General features: G+C 36.7%; 3 protein-coding genes across 13 annotated transcripts in view; 1 reads left to right on the forward strand and 2 right to left on the reverse strand.

Annotated features, from left to right (window-relative positions):
• LOC112556161 (peroxisomal membrane protein PEX14-like) lies at window positions 1-6573 on the reverse strand. 2 transcript variants are annotated; one of them, XM_025224907.1, is made up of 9 exons: window positions 6482-6573; window positions 5716-5781; window positions 5327-5411; window positions 4657-4800; window positions 4258-4352; window positions 3591-3761; window positions 1478-1566; window positions 975-1149; window positions 1-700 (listed from the first exon to the last, which is right to left on the reverse strand). In XM_025224907.1, the coding sequence occupies exons 1-9, from the start codon at window positions 6503-6505 to the stop codon at window positions 467-469; spliced, it is 1083 nt and encodes a 360-aa protein (XP_025080692.1). In that variant the 5' UTR covers window positions 6506-6573; the 3' UTR covers window positions 1-466. The 2 variants fall into 2 exon arrangements, with proteins under 2 accessions (XP_025080692.1, XP_025080691.1); XM_025224906.1 differs by having other exon boundaries at window positions 4639-4800.
• On the forward strand, window positions 6409-12721 carry LOC112556159 (E3 ubiquitin-protein ligase TRAIP-like). 4 transcript variants are annotated; one of them, XM_025224899.1, is made up of 5 exons: window positions 6409-6531; window positions 8627-8873; window positions 9360-9630; window positions 10015-10157; window positions 10831-12721. In XM_025224899.1, the coding sequence occupies exons 2-5, from the start codon at window positions 8628-8630 to the stop codon at window positions 11578-11580; spliced, it is 1410 nt and encodes a 469-aa protein (XP_025080684.1). In that variant the 5' UTR covers window positions 6409-6531; window position 8627; the 3' UTR covers window positions 11581-12721. The 4 variants fall into 4 exon arrangements, with proteins under 4 accessions (XP_025080684.1, XP_025080681.1, XP_025080682.1 ...); XM_025224896.1 differs by having other exon boundaries at window positions 6530-6620; window positions 8623-8873; XM_025224897.1 differs by lacking the exon at window positions 6409-6531 and adding an exon at window positions 6568-6620.
• Window positions 11549-15390, reverse strand: part of LOC112556157 — a 19464-nt gene continuing 15622 nt past the window's right edge. For 5 of the 7 annotated variants that reach the window (XM_025224887.1, XM_025224885.1, XM_025224890.1 and 2 more), the window contains exons 15-18: window positions 14930-15203; window positions 13694-13828; window positions 13390-13546; window positions 12347-13165 (exon numbers count right to left, since the gene is read on the reverse strand). In XM_025224887.1, coding sequence (XP_025080672.1) covers window positions 13041-13165; window positions 13390-13546; window positions 13694-13828; window positions 14930-15203 — 691 coding nt within the window. In that variant the 3' untranslated portion in view covers window positions 12347-13040. Of the gene's footprint in view, window positions 11686-12346; window positions 13166-13389; window positions 13547-13693; window positions 13829-14929; window positions 15204-15390 lie in introns of those variants that run through there. The other 2 variants (XM_025224886.1, XM_025224888.1) reach the window with 2 other exon arrangements.

Here is a 15390-nt window from a genome sequence, read left to right on the forward strand (position 1 = left end):
TACTTTTTCTTTTATCATTTTTATTATGGGAAACACTTCATCCTGAAATCAAAGAAGGAATGTCAGAACCATGTGGTGGAATCAAAAGTCCACAAAAGATAAGACCCTATCTTTATGCATCTGTAAACAATAGAACAACAATTTTGATAACATTGCTTGCATGCTTTTTCATTTATCACAAGGTCGATACCTACTTAGATAGTATGAAAGATTAAAGAAGAAATTTACTGAAACACACAATGATAACTGATTTCATCTTCTAAATTCCTTCAGTTCTTGGTGCGAGTGAAGAGGAGTAAATGCATTTAGATGAATACGATCTGACAAAAAAAGACATGAGGGATTTGTTCCTCTACACTCTGCACACTGATGAAAGTCTCATGAAGATGACAAAGACAAGATGCTAAAGCATATACAATGCTTTCAAGCTCTCTTGCAGAGGAATATCGCAAAGTCAGTTTTCCATTTAAATCACAGGCATTGAGGCAGTATTTTGTTTGATCATTTCAAATCCATTGGTGTCGCATGATGAGTGGCTGCTTGGAGAATGATTGTCTGTCGGTGGACTGCTATGAGCATCACTGTCTAACTGATTTGTCTGAGAAAAACTGAAATCTGGCTCCTGTGTTGTGGGTATGTCATCAATGTCTCCACTCTTCTGGGATTTACTGGCTACGTAGAGAGACTGCACCTGAGATTCCTTTAAATAAAAGAGAATTTGGCTTTTGCTTTAAAAATGGTCTTTAAAATAAACAGTTAGGGCTTTATATTAACAAATCAAACAGTGACCAAAAGCTCCATATTCTAAAATACACAGCAGCTAGCAAGCTGAAAGCTTTAAACATGTATACACAGTATCAAGTCAAAAAGATCTTACTAAAGCAAAACTTCATTTGGTGAGAACTTGTAAGATGCTAAACTTGTTAACAGATTGTATGCCATCTGATCATGCAGTCAAGTAGTGGAAGACATACTTCAGCAATAGATGGCTCCTGACTAAGATTTTCATCTGCCGCGTCCCTAGGCATTTCCTGGTCATCTGAGGCCTCTTTCTTCAAGGCAGTAATTTCATCCATTTTACCCTCTCGTGGCAGTAGTTGCCAGGATGGAATGACAGGACTGGTAACTGGAGTAGGTGGAAACTGTCGTCTGGGAGGAGGAAAAAAACAAAAAGCCAGATTACAACAGATATCAAACTTTGTCCAAGCAAAAAATAACCTATCTAGCCTTACATTTCACCTGTCTTACAACTCTTATCTCATGACAACCCTCTCCATGATAAGATTGTATTGTAATACTCATGCAAATAAAAGGTCCAATTTCAAAATTGGGGATGCACAGGTTTATTTGATTAAATTTAGACATCACAGTTTGCTTGTATCTGGTCCCTATTTCATCTTAAGTTCCTTACTGCTGCTGTGTTCTGGAAGCAAAAGCATGGATTTTTGGGGTGGAGGGGACTGGGGGAAAAAAATACCTGCTCAGAAGTAAGCCTTTCAAAGAGGTTATCTCTGCCTTCACTTCACCTAAGGCCTGGTTATCACGATGTCCAAACACACCTGCAGGCTAAAAAACAGCAACATCAAACAAAAGATGTAATAGCAATAATAAGTGGGAATTTAAAAAGCATATCTCAGCCAAAAGTAGACTCACTGTGCGTAACAAAATCAAAAAACAGTAACAAAGATGTAGAACAAGTTAACAAACTAGTAACAAAGATATAGAACAAAATTACAAAATAGTAACAAAGATGTTGAAAGAAGAACAATGCGAAGACTGGCTGTGTTTCGGTAATAAAGGGTGATCACTGCAGATTTAACAGTAACGACTCCAGAGAATAATGTTAGTGACATCAGGAGAATGCTGGGAAGATACTGAGTAATCTTGAAAATATGAAGAAATGTTATCATAAGAAACTGCAAGAGGGTGATCATCACTTTAGATGTAAGGAGGAGTAAACTTTTCAATAGAATTAATTAAAGGGAACAGCAACTCAAATAGTAAGCTGGGCTTATGTTGTGAGTCAAGTCAAGACTAAACCAACATTTATTCATTTACTTATAATCAGATGTAAAACACTACTTTAGGCCAGCTCATTAAGACTGCAATGTTGGCAGACTTTCACAAAAGAAAAACTAACTGCAGTAATCTATAACATAGGCAGACCTATTGGACAAAAAAAAAAAGTGCTTGGTGGAGTCATGTTTGCAGTTTTTGTTGCAAACCCATTTGCAAGAGAAGTGTCAAGCCATGCTACAATACTGTTATCAGTTTTCCCACTTGCCTATGTGTAAGGTGACCAGACGTTTCGGGGGCGAAAGCGGGACACGTGCCGATGATGGTGTCGTCACCGTCAAAGAACGCCGAAAAAAGTGATTTTTAAAGACAACCGGGACATTTGATGGACTTGCTAGAAAGCCAGAAAGCGGGACATTGGGCGTCCCGCCCGATGAGCAGGCGGGACACGAGGTCAAAAGCGGGACGTCTGGTCACCTTACTATGTGACCTTGATTTATAGCTTGCAATCTGTAAGAAGCATGAAAAGCTTGCAATGTGTGGAGAGACATACCTAAGAGAAACATAAATAGACCTGTCTTGGTTGTGCCCTAACTTCAAAAAAATATGGTGTGTGTGGACCCTTGGCTTTGTTTGTGGATCTGTGCAAAATCTACAGCCAGTCTTAAAGCAAAGTCACCACGAGAAGGTTCATTCAGTTCTGCATTGGTGTTCTTTTATTTTTCATACGCAAAGATTGTTGACCCAACAACTTGTTCTACAATGATTGCCTTATCAAAGTGTGCAGCAGTACATTGTAATATCCTGACATGCTAGTATTCCCCAATTTGTTCAACTTTTCACAACTGTGTTCTTTTCATCATAACATGATCTTTAAATCCAAGATACCGTCATTTTGAGGGCCCCTACCAAGGAGACTAACAGTTAGTTCTCATGTGTGATGGTTCAGCAACGTCACTTAACAGCGCAATGTGGCAGTCTCCTTGAACCATTTCAGATCTGTGTCTTAGACATTACTGTAAGTAACTGATTTGTTTTGGTATGCAATTTTAGGTGACATTTAATGATTCTCATTTTAGACAAGATTCTCCTTTGAGCCCAACTTACCATTTGACTTGCTTTTCCCTTTAAGAACCCATTCTTGCATTATTTCCTTTCACACACTGTCTTTGTTAATAACTCTATTTTAAAAGATTATGATGACACTATACATTTAGAATGCAACAAGTTGCGTCTTCAAATAGTAAGCGGTAACTTTAAGAATGAAATGGCTATGGCATCTGTAAGAATGGCACTTTAGACTTCAAACAAACATCACCTAAATATACATGATCAACTTTGATAAAAATGAAATGTTTTGAGCAATATTCAGTAAAATCTACAATTTAAATTACCAATGTTTTAAGAAACCAAAAAAAAGCTGTCTCAATCCTAAATAACTATCCTAAATTTTATTCAATGAATCATTACACAGCCTAGATGTCAGAATGTTATATACTTCTCAGTAATATTCACTAAAATCTATGTTTAAATTACTGATGTTAGAAATGTTTGATATCAGGTTTTTTAAATACCTGCTGGTCACCATCTCTATTCAAAAGTGTGGCTTGGATACCCTTTAGAGTCTCCACCATCTGGCTATTGCTTTCAGCAATGGTTGCCTGAAGAGAAGCAATTTTTGATTCCAGTTTCTCCAGGCGAGATTCTGTCTCTGATTTTCCCATAAACCATGGCCGAATATAAAACTAAAGTAGGACACAGATATTTGCCGGTTATTTTGTTATGAGCTGACAAAACCAAGCATATTTTTGAACATTTTGTAGAAGACATAAAAATCAAAAGAGAAAAAATATAAATAATCACTGCTTTGTTTTCTTGATAAATGTCATTCATTACATTTTAATTCATCCGTAAATGAACAAAAAAGAAAAAAGTACATTATTTGATGTATCTTTTTTCTTGCTTCTTGTTATTTTGTGAACAGCCAAAGTGGTTATAAAACTATAATACTGACTTTTTGTTATAAGCTTGCTTTGTATCTGCTTTCTACTGTCTAGACATACAATCACACATCCACCTGCATATGCACTTGCACCCCTGGAGAAGTGCATGCATGTACCAAAGAGAGGTAGCATCATTTTAAATTTTTGATGCAAGAAACCAAACAAAAATAGCAAGATTCATTAAATAAAAGATTCATTAAAAAGAAGCTGAAATAAATGCCATCTAACTATTACAGACCTTGAAGGCATTATAAATTGCATATGAAACTGCAGCAATCAAAGCTGATGTGAGTATCACTTCTCTTGTTCTACTCCAAGAAGTCGGTGGAGAAGCTGAAATTTGAAAGGTGATTGTGAGAACTCATAAACCAGCAATTTTTAAAAACAAATGAGTGCATGTAATAGGTATGAGTGTATATGTGTATACAGATAGAGTGTGTGTGTGTTTGCATGCACATGCACACGCCTATGTAGTGGGCATGAGAGACAGGAGAAACAGATAGAAGTCAAAAGTCTTCTTTAAAGTATTATAAACAGATGAAATAATATTATATGGGAACAATTTTTTACATATGCTGAGGTGTCAAAGAAAACTGAATCAAAACTTTCTAAAAATTACCATTGCAAAGTGACTCACGTGGGAGCGGCTGGGGAACTGGAACCAAGGCAGTTGTACTACTGTAGGCAGAAGGATGTTGTATTTGCTGTTGTGCATCTGATAGGTTATTATTATATATACCAGCTCTCTGCACAGCAAGTTGTATTTCTTCTTTGGTCAGTCCTATTGATAAAACAGAAAAACAGCATAACTACAAAACTCTTCAACACTAATAGAGTATATTCTAAGATATTTACACCAATGCAATTCTAGTAAAATAACATATTAGTATAACACATTTTGTGGATGACATTAGACGTATCCATTATTACTCATTATACAATAATAATAGGATTTGTATAACATGTTTCACCACTCAGGCAAGCTCAATGAACTTTACAAGATATAAAGAGCAGTAGGTAATGATGTATGACTGAGAAGGGTATCACAATAAGGCGTACATACTGTACACGAAGAGAAAAATTGTACACTAATATGACAAACGAATAATAGCAATATAGTATGGCCAAACTACAAATTTCCAATTCAAAATGGAAAGTCAATTTATTCTGCTTATTTTTTATCATATTCTTTTTTGAGGCCATCATATGGCACCACAGTTACAATTTTTGTTTTTATTTTTAGGTGTCGGTTTCTGTACCATGTTCAAACAAACAACAAACAATGGCCTCAGGAAAAAAGGACCTACCCTTTTTCTCCAGAAATGCTTCTTTCTGATATAGAGGACTCTGTCGCACTTTTGGATTTTGTAGAAATTTTACTGCAGTGTCCACCTATAAAACAAATGGGACTGATAAAAATATATTCTTCTTCTAATGTAAAAAAAAAATACTTTTAAGATGTATTCACATTCTGTATGCATGATTTCTGATTGTACCAAATGAATAAATCAACCACTGCTTAGAGACAATTTTCATGTTACCAAAATTGATCGTATTTACAAATAAGACAAGTTGGATTTTACACATCAAAGTCAATTTAAATAAAATTCATATTAAGATTTCATTGCAGGCTAATATTTTATTGAAGTAAAATTTTTTTAAGTATTCTAAAAGTATTTTTAAAAGAAATTATTACAAGATGTTCTCGAGGACCCTCTGCTGGTGCCAGCACATCCTTCGGGAGATCTCCATTTTTCACAGCCTGAAATGGATAAGATTCCATAAAATGCCACAAAAACAACAGCAAAAAAAAAAAAAGAAAGAAAACTGACAAACTTTTAGTAGGATGACTGTATTGCTGTATCTGTATTTTAATTATACATTCTGATAAGTGCCTATCCTATATAAAACATGTCTGCAGACAAGGAGACACAATTTAACTTTCCTCAATCCTTGATAGAAATAATGAAGAGTTTTGTGCGAGCAGAAGACAGCACGTAAAAATCATGCACTTTTCTTCAGTTTGTTACATATCACTATTTGCCTGCTCTAATAGGTAGTATTTTAATATTAACTGTGCTTACGGAGTCGAATGAATATGATTTTAATTTATGAGACAAGTCGCCAAAAGATGTTCTGTTACGTACGCATGTAAATTACATTGCAATGTTTCTATTAATCGCGCTGATACACTGATGATGATACGTTTTGCGGTGAACAGGATTAGATAAAGATTCAAATTTTGGATAAAATGTTTATTTAACGAATAAGACTAATAGGCAACTGTTCGCACTTTATGTACGCATCTCTCGACGATGTTCTGGACCTAGCAACGAACTGTTACAAGGTAAAACTAGTCTAAAAACATCAAAGTCGAGCTTAAGAAAAGGCATAACATCTTGCATTGATATAAAACTTTGCAAACTGCTTTTTGTTTTTCATCTTAAGAACTTTTAACAGACCTTTGTCCCTTCTTCAGCCATCATCAACAAAATCAGAGTGACTTCCCCAGGTGAGTGTCTTGTGTTAGAAAAACATAAAAGTCGACTTTACGGGATATTCTAAGATATGTGAACATACGCTTCTTTCACAAAAAACTGAGTAAGAGCAACTTAAGTCAAAGTATTTGTCCACTAAACAAAAAGCGTCTTTCCTCCTGCTTGCAATTAAAGTAGAAGGTATTGTTTGAGTAAAGTAAAACTTCACTTCTGATCTGAATGAGAAATTCACTCCTGAATGAGACGCCCAGTAAAATTATTTTTAAAAATAGGCTTGGTAAATTTTTTTTCTAACGAGTACTTTGTTTTCTTGAACTGTGTGATTGCTTATCATTATAAGTTTGTTCCATTTTAAATGCCTTTTGTCTTATTTTATCTTGAACTGTGTGTGCATTTAGAGTTCATTTCATGATTGTGTGTTCTGACGGTCATCATTCTTGCCTCTCGCATCTCTTGGCCTTAGGTCCATCAAAGAAACACATTTGACTTACAGGGCCAGCAGAAAAGATTAATTTTTTTCGCACAAAACTACTGCAGAATTAAAGTCTTAAAAATTTATTACTTTTGTCCTATATTGCCGATTTTGATGAGCTCAGTATCAAAGTTTATAATTGCTTATTTATAGCATAAACTTTATACTATAGTACAGGGGTCTCAAACTCAATTTACCCGGGGGCCACTGGAGGCAGAGTCTGGATGAGGCCGGGCCGCATCAGGTTTTCCACAAGAAAAGCTCTTACAAAAACATTCCAATGTTATCAAATGTCTTATTTTTTGATCTTATTTTTGTGTTAAAAAATAAAAATAAATTAACAAATTCATAAGAAAAAATAAATCAATCAGTAATAACTAAATAAATAAATAAATTGAAAATGAAAATATAATAATAATACAGCAGATATAGAAGACTGAAGAAAATATAGTTGCTGACCAGAGAAATGTAATTATGGCCACCCGCCCGGACCATCCAGAGGACAGTTGACAGAAACTGGAAGTTGCAGACTAAGGAGCGAGAGAGGAGAAGATATAACAGCATCAAACTCGGGCCGCACTAACATGAAACTTTGATATTGAGGTGGGGGCCGCAAACTTTTGGCCTGCGGGCTGCAGTTGGCCCGCGGGCCGCGAGTTTGAGACCCCTGCTATAGTATAAACTTCTACTAGTGTGTAATAGGAAAATAATTACACAATGACTTTGTGAAGTCACTTTGTCACAAATGTAAGAAAGCAAAAAAAGAAAAAAAAATGGAGAGGTAGTGTAGCAAGTCATAATTGGGGTGCATAGTATGAATGTTGATAAAATTCTTTGGGGCTAGGTTTTTTAAGAGTTTAATGGTAATGCTGAAGACAAAATGGGCTTGAATTGGTGTAACATATATAATCATTGATTTATTTCTTGATCACTTGAGGCAGCAAAACTGTCTATACAGCTTGTGTGACCGGCAGACGTTTATCCTCAGCATTCTTGATCTGTTCTTTCTAATAACTTCTCTGATGTCAAACAATTGGAGATCTAAACTCTAAATCTTTGAGGATGAAATTTGTCACCATGCCACTCTCACAAATCTGGTCCTCCATTTACTTCTTTCTCCGGGGTTTCTTTTTTCCATAATTTATTCATTTATTTTCATTTTGTAGACTTGTTGGATAATAGAATACTGCATTCATTCAGTTGTTAATCATAAAGCACCACACTTCTTCTTCTCCTTATTCCTGTTTCCACATGTTATCTCCTTTTCTTTCCTGTTGTATTAGTTGATTTCTTCCATTTCTCCCAATTGTGATTATTATTATTGTTGTTATTAATACCATTTGTAAAGAGCCATAAACTTGCTTATAGGGCTGGGATATGGCGATATAAAAATGACCTTTATTATTATGATTATTATTGTTGTTACTATTTGCCCTTAAAAATTTTCAAAAATTAAACCATTATCTAATCAAATAAAGTTTTTGAAAGAGTATTTATAGATTGTGTGGCAATACTTTTGGGGAATTTCACTCTTCAATTATAATCTGCTTTATTCATTTTGTAAAAAAATAATATTTTCTGAGATTTGTTATCTTAAAAACTTATTTGCCTCAATGTTTTCTTATTCTTTTAGACAGCATGAGAGCTCAATGCTGCATTTGTGCAGATCTCTTTGTACATGATGATGAAAAGGATATTGCAGCTACCCCATGTGGTCATATCTTTCATGAGCAATGTTTGGCACGATGGCTTGCTTCATCAAGTACCTGTCCTTCATGTCGTATGCACCTTGCACGTGCATCTGTTATTCCAAAACTCTACTTTGATTTGGGGGATGAGGCAAAGGAAGAGATAGACCCAGACAAGCTTTCCAATGAGCTGCAGGTGAGTCTTCCAAGATATGGTCTCCTCTTTTATATTTTTTGCTTTAATTATGTTTTTAAATTTTAGAATGTCAGAAAATAAAAAAACGAGCTACATGTATACCATCATTAGGGACAACATTAGGAAGGCCCAGAATGCCATGACACTTTTAAGATACCAGAAAAAAAGGGCTAGAGTTAGAATTAGGTTAGAGTTGTTTTTTTTTTCAGTTTCAGGATTTGGGTTTAACCATTTGGGTTAAGAGTATTTTTTTGTTTTCAGGGTGTATGTCATGGTATCCATAATACCTATAACAACCTTCATTAAGTGTTTCTCAACATGAGTAGCTACACTATTCATGAGCTCAATAAACTCTTGGTTTTTAAAACTATTATTATCATTGTTGTTGTCGTTTATATATTTTGTGCAGTGCTTTGAGCTAGCCTTTGGTGGTGGGGTAAAGCACTATATTATTATTATTGTTATTAAGTGTATTTTTGTTTACAGGCTCTAAGAGCAAAGATCTCTAAGGTGAAACATAAAAAAGCAAAGACCAAAGAACAGATAAATGATTTGAAGAAAAAGTTAAAAAACAAAGAGGAAGAAACAGAGAATCTTGGTCTGCTGCTAAAACGTGAACAAGATGTTGTTGCCACTCAGCAAAAGATTCTCCAGCAGTATGAACTTCAGCAACAGGCAGTGATGACGGAAAGATCAGAATTAAAGAAAATTCAGCGGAAGTTGTCAGAACTTCAGCAAGTGGAGGTTTTAGTAAAAGGTTAGTGTTTAAATCTTGAATTTTGGAGTTTCTTGTGTGTGCTTTAAAGCATGAACAGTGACTCTGTCCAGATTTTTTACCCAGTTTAAGTGCTGAACAAACCTGCTTTTTACAACATTGTGATGGATGCAAGTTGAAATGTAACACTCATTTAGACTATTGTTAGATTGCATTTCTCCAGGGTAATGTGGGGAGGCAGGATGATTTGCAGATGATTTTTTTAATGATCATAACCATATAGCATTATTTAAATAAGGCATTGGTTACTTGTTGGTCTACCTCAACACAGGAGGAAATTTGTATGCTTGATTACAGAATCTTATGAAGGAAACGTAAATGTCAGGCTGTGACTATTCTCAACAAGAATGTGACTTCTATCCACAGGTACCGAGAGTGAAGCAGAAGCAATTCTGCAGCAAAACAGTGAAGGGGATAGAGCATGTTTGCAGCAATTAGCTCGATATTGTGCTGTTCTAAAAAGGGAGTATGAACAAGCCAAGACTGAGAAGAAAAGCTTGAAAGAGCAGGTATTTTTATTGCTGTTCCTTTAGCAACATTTTATTTATTATAACCAGATATCATCTCTTTACAATAAAGCCAAGAGAAGGGGATAGGCCAATGTAAAGACTTTTTTTTTTTTTAGGCCCTTCGCCCCTCCTGGGGCATAGGCCATCGGCTACAGTCTTAACTGTTGTTGATGTTTTGGTAGCGGGTGGGGGTGCTGGCCCCACGCCCAACCCTCCTCCTTTTTCAGCCGGGCTTGGGACCATCCTTGGCGGAGGACAGCCAGCCCTGTAAACAGATGCCACATGCAGAGAAAGAACAGCGTGTGCCCGAGACGAGAAATGAACTCAGGGCAGCCAACCTTCACCGTATTGGTGACAGGCGCTAACAGCGCTAACCGTTGCGCCACCGGGCCAATGTAAAGACTATTCATGCCTAATAATAAAAAGCTCTTTAACTGTTCAAGAATACATAGAAAAATGCTGACTGGTGAGTGCTTATATTTTCATTGAAAGAAATGCTTTTAAATACCTTTTTTTCAGCACTCTTTTGCTAATCCAGGTTGAAACAGTTGCACATAGATGCCTTATATAACCTGGATTGAAAAGTGCACCATTGTAAGATATATATATGCTCTATAAAGACTTACATAAAAATGTTGATCTAAGTGGGGTTTTTTTTGGCTTTACTCATCAGGTTGAAAAGTACCGGCAGACCAACTTCACCATTTCTCGTGAATTGACCACTATCAAAGCTGAAGTCAGTCTGCTTCGTGACCAGCTGTCAAGATCTGAAGATGACTTAAAGCATGTAGAAAAAGCAAACACACACTTAAAAACTAAACTAAACAGAATGAAACTTGGCAAAAAACATCCTGCAGAAACCAGTGGCAGTTTTTTAGATACCCCAGAACAAAAGGACAGCTGGGTGGAGATTTTTACGGAAACACCCAAACTTGACAGAATGGAGGGAAACTGTGCTGATGGTTTCTCCACCCCTAAGATGACCAAACCATCTGACTCTGATTTAACTCTGATCCCACAAGAAAACTTTACCCCAGATCTGTTTATTGACTCTCCTGTCACCAAAGTGAAAAAAACTAGTGATGAAAATAGAAAAGTTGTGAAAGTATCATCTGCACATGTGTCCAAGGCTCCTAAGCGTGTGTGCTTAGAGGCTGATCAGATTGTTGATGCGCTTCCTTTGTCAATGTTAAATATAATGAAGAAAAGGCAAACTGCTGGTCAGTTACTAAGCAGCACTGTTATTAGGAAAGACTATAATGGCTTGGGTGGGACATCCACTTTCACCCAACCATTGGGGCCACCCAAACTTGCTAACTTCAAACTTACAAGCAAAGCTACAAAAAGAACAAAGCCAGTTAATAAAGGGTTGCAGACAAAACCGCCTCTTCCTACTTTGGACAGCTTTATTGACTTGACCTGATAATAAGTCACTTGTGGTTTTTATAGGATTTTCTTGAAGTTTGGCTGACACTGGGTACTCAGTTTGCTTTTTTCATGATCTTGATAGTCATCCAGATCTTGAATCCTAAAAGAAAAAATCTTGTGTATAAACTTACATCTTTACTATTCATTAGCAGCTGGTCTCTTAAGCTCAAAAGGTTACAAGTCTATGTGTGCAGATATAGTTGCTTGATCATTTCATAGATCTTTGAAAATTAAAAGAAATCTTGAAAACTAAAAAGATTATGACAGCTGAAGCTAGCATGTTAAAGTAATTTTATACAATATATGCAAGAGTTTTTTTTTTAGTGTGTGCATCAAGCCCCATCAATTTGGAAAAAAATTACCCATTCAGCCTTTGTCACGTTGATATTTGACCACCTTAAAGCCCAAGTTTGTTTTTTTTTAAATCATTGACTACTTTTCCATGTCCTGACTGTGAACTTCAAACTGTCGCAAGGGTGTCTGCATTTACTCTGTGGGTGTTCTTGTTGTTTGAATGTGTAGAATTGATCTGTTATGTAGTTTTCTTATTTCTTAGTACACGTATTGACAGGTCATGGAAGTGGATATCATTTACATTTTTGAAAAGATGTAATTTCACACTCCAGTGGCCAAGACTTTGTAAATTAATTTTCAAAATAATTATCTTGTGGTCTCAGGGTATGAAAAATATAGAATAAGGTTTATTTAGTTTAAAAAAATGGATAAATCCAGAAAAATTAATGGCTATAACACAAGTACTGTACAGGGTAGGAAAAGTTTTTATTCATCTATTCATTGTCATTCTATTGGTAACATTTTTCACTGGGATGTGAGGCAGTTCTTATTTGGTTATCAGACTTTTAATTATAATTGGATTACATTCAGTATCACACATTTATGTTGTGAGTCTATTTTATGTGATTTGGTCTTTGGTAACCATGTTAACATATTAAGATGTTCATTACAAAACATCCATACTGTTCATCCAGTCTACTGAATGTTATGCATGAACAGAAAGATCCTAAATTTTGTTATGAGACACCATTTATTAGTTGACCTAAAAGAAATTCTTTTGAATTGAGAAGTAAGCTTTTCATATATTTCATATTTGTTTAATACTAAAATATATCATTTTTTGTACTGGTTAATATCAAATGAGATTGTGTGTATGTTTGAGAGAGAGAGAAAGGTTGAAAGGAAGCTATATTTATTCATGGTCTGGTGTTGTCTGTCACCCAAAACATAAACTGACAGAACATGCAATTTTAATTTTCAATAACATCTGAAACATTAAGTACTTATAGTTACTTAAGTAATTAAGTACTTATATATGAAAAGAGGCACAATAATAACAGCATCTTTCCTGTTTCAGTGGGGAGAGAAAGAGTGGGAGAAGTGGGGGTAAGAAGCTGAGCCATGGATGTAAATTCATTTTGTCACCTCAAGCACTTTTATCTATCTGTTCAGCTGTAATTTAGGATAATGTGTCCTCATCGGTGTCGTGAAATTTTCTGTTGAAGGACTAGTCTCTGAGGACTGTTGTCTTGGAAATACTTTTGCTGAAACTGCAGTGCTATCACCTGGAAATGGAAAAAAAAAGGTGCATAATACTGTGAAGATTGTGCATATTTATTATATAAGAGAATACAATTTGCATAGTGCAAATACCAAAACAAAAATACCCTTACATTCATGGTATAGAGATTTGTCATGCCAGAACATGTATTTACTGTTGCAACATGTAATTTTAAGGAAATATCTGTCACTATTCTTCCATCTTACTAGAAACATTAAAATTGAGTACTTTTAGTTCCAAGAAAAGAGGAAGTTTTCAGAATAATAGGAGCATCTTTCCTGGTTGACTCAACATGCAGTTGGTGTTTTGTTGATGGAAGCAATGACACCTCTTGAAAGCTTCGTCGGCGTGTTAACAGAATCTCTGGGTCAGAGTTCAGTTCTGCCTGACCAACAAAAATGTTTCACTTTGGAAAATACCATAACAGAAAATAATGCTCTCTCATGCCATCCCTCCTCCACCACCTCTCTCCACACACATACACATGGTCAAAGGCCCTACTGAAACAAGCAATACAAGAACAACTACTCACAGATAAACAGTGATGGAAATTTCCTTTCACTTGTCTGGCCTCATTCTCTTCCTGCAAGTCCTGGAGATCATGTAAAGAGCGGCTTCGGCATTGAAGGCGAGACACAAAAAGGGCATCGTAAGCTAGGACGTTAATCTGTAAAGCATCAATAATGTGGCATTAGGCTCCCAGATTCTCATTCAGCATCATGGCCAGAAAGTGTATAATTTCTATTATCCTTGTAAATAAATGCAACAACCTTTTTTTTAATGAGACCAAAGCTGGCTTGCAAACTAAAACTACTACATCAAAGTGAAGCAGGATCGGTATTACTAGGGATTTGCACCAGTGAACCTGGTGTTATGGCTGCCTCAGACACTGTCCAACCTATAGCTGTTGCTGCCGGTTGGTTGGTTTATTTAGTAGGAAAGTCCTTCCACCTACGCACTGTGGAGGGAGAGGGGAGGAAACCCCCGACGCCAAGCCCTGCGAACAGGTGTCAACAGTATCCTGAAACGAGAGCTGCTCACTGGAGTGACGACAAGCGAGTGTTTTAACCACTATACTATCGAGCACCTCCTGTTGCTGTCGCGATCCTGATGTGGATATCTGTCGTGGAGCTTTGACGAGGGTGACTCCCAAGTACTTTAAGCTGTTCACATCACTACGATGACGATCACGTACTGCGTCTAGTCAGTTTAATTTTCTAACCATCTACCATTTCTTATACTAAAAAAAACTTTAAAACATTCAATAAATGTGTGAACGTAGCAACAATCGTTCTCAAACTGAATGGTGTGAACAATGGAGAGAGAAACGCTCTACCAAAACCTCTGCATTGATCCCGAGGGATAGGTGATTGGCAGTGGGGCACAACCCGGTTTTACCGCTGATATGACCCCATCTTTAAGAGGTGAATTGATGCTCATAAGAGTACCTGGCTTGGCACAATCAGGTTTTATGTAAATCATATGCAACATATGCTTGCCCCTTCTCTCGCTCACTAAAAAGAAAACGGACGGGCTCCGTCTTGGGTTTGATTCTTTTCCCCCCTCCCCTTTACTTTTGCCCAGTCATGGGGTATAGCTGTATCGCGGAGGTGGAGGGTGAGAGTGCAGATAGGTCTAGGACCAGCTGTCACATCCCTGAAGTAAAGACGAGATCTTATTCTACGACCTATATCACGCTTACCCCTTATAACCACAAAGCCCCAAATAAATGGAAAAGCTTATGATCCCGTATTAGCGTCACATGAACCTTATGCCTTGCACAGCTTGGATCCAGTCCCTGATATTTTCTCTGAATATCGTCTAGGTAGAAAACTGCAGATTCCGAGTGTTTGTCGCTGGTTTTGGTCTTTGCCGAGGGCAATTGGCCTGGCAGAGCGGTCTGGTGCAGTCTCTGTGCTCGAGCTGCGGTACTTTTGCGTCTCAAGGCGTTCATCTTCCTGCGCAGAAAGGCAGCTCGAAACTTGTCTCCAGCAATATGCATTTTAGCGACCTTGTTTTCCTGATGAAGAGAGGTCTTCCATCTAAATAAAATAGACAAGACAAAAGTATGGAGATTTACTGGACCAGAAGAGGACAGTGACGATGACTATAATAACGCGTGGGAGTCGACGTTTGCTGTCTTGTAACCCTCCCAGCCCCACAGAAAATCCATTTGACTTTGTGGTAACTTGCTGTTAGTGATGATTGCAACAACCAAATTTAAAACAA

Source organism: Pomacea canaliculata, linkage group LG2 (assembly GCF_003073045.1).
Source record: "Pomacea canaliculata isolate SZHN2017 linkage group LG2, ASM307304v1, whole genome shotgun sequence".
Taxonomy (NCBI): domain Eukaryota; kingdom Metazoa; phylum Mollusca; class Gastropoda; order Architaenioglossa; family Ampullariidae; genus Pomacea; species Pomacea canaliculata.

Excerpts from the sequence above, each read along its gene's own strand:
- LOC112556161 (XM_025224906.1), bottom strand. The coding sequence starts at position 6,505 with ATGATGGCTGAAGAAGGGACAAAG. Across the intron at positions 4,353-4,638 it reads ACGTGAGTCACTTTGCAATG|CTTCTCCACCGACTTCTTGG; the intron begins GTAATTTTTAGA and ends TTCAAATTTCAG. Across the intron at positions 1,567-3,590 it reads ATAGAGATGGTGACCAGCAG|CCTGCAGGTGTGTTTGGACA; the intron begins GTATTTAAAAAA and ends GCTGTTTTTTAG.
- LOC112556159 (XM_025224899.1), top strand. The coding sequence starts at position 8,628 with ATGAGAGCTCAATGCTGCATTTGTGCAGATCTCTTTGTACATGATGAT. Across the intron at positions 8,874-9,359 it reads AGCTTTCCAATGAGCTGCAG|GCTCTAAGAGCAAAGATCTC; the intron begins GTGAGTCTTCCA and ends TTTTGTTTACAG. Across the intron at positions 10,158-10,830 it reads AGAAAAGCTTGAAAGAGCAG|GTTGAAAAGTACCGGCAGAC; the intron begins GTATTTTTATTG and ends TTTACTCATCAG.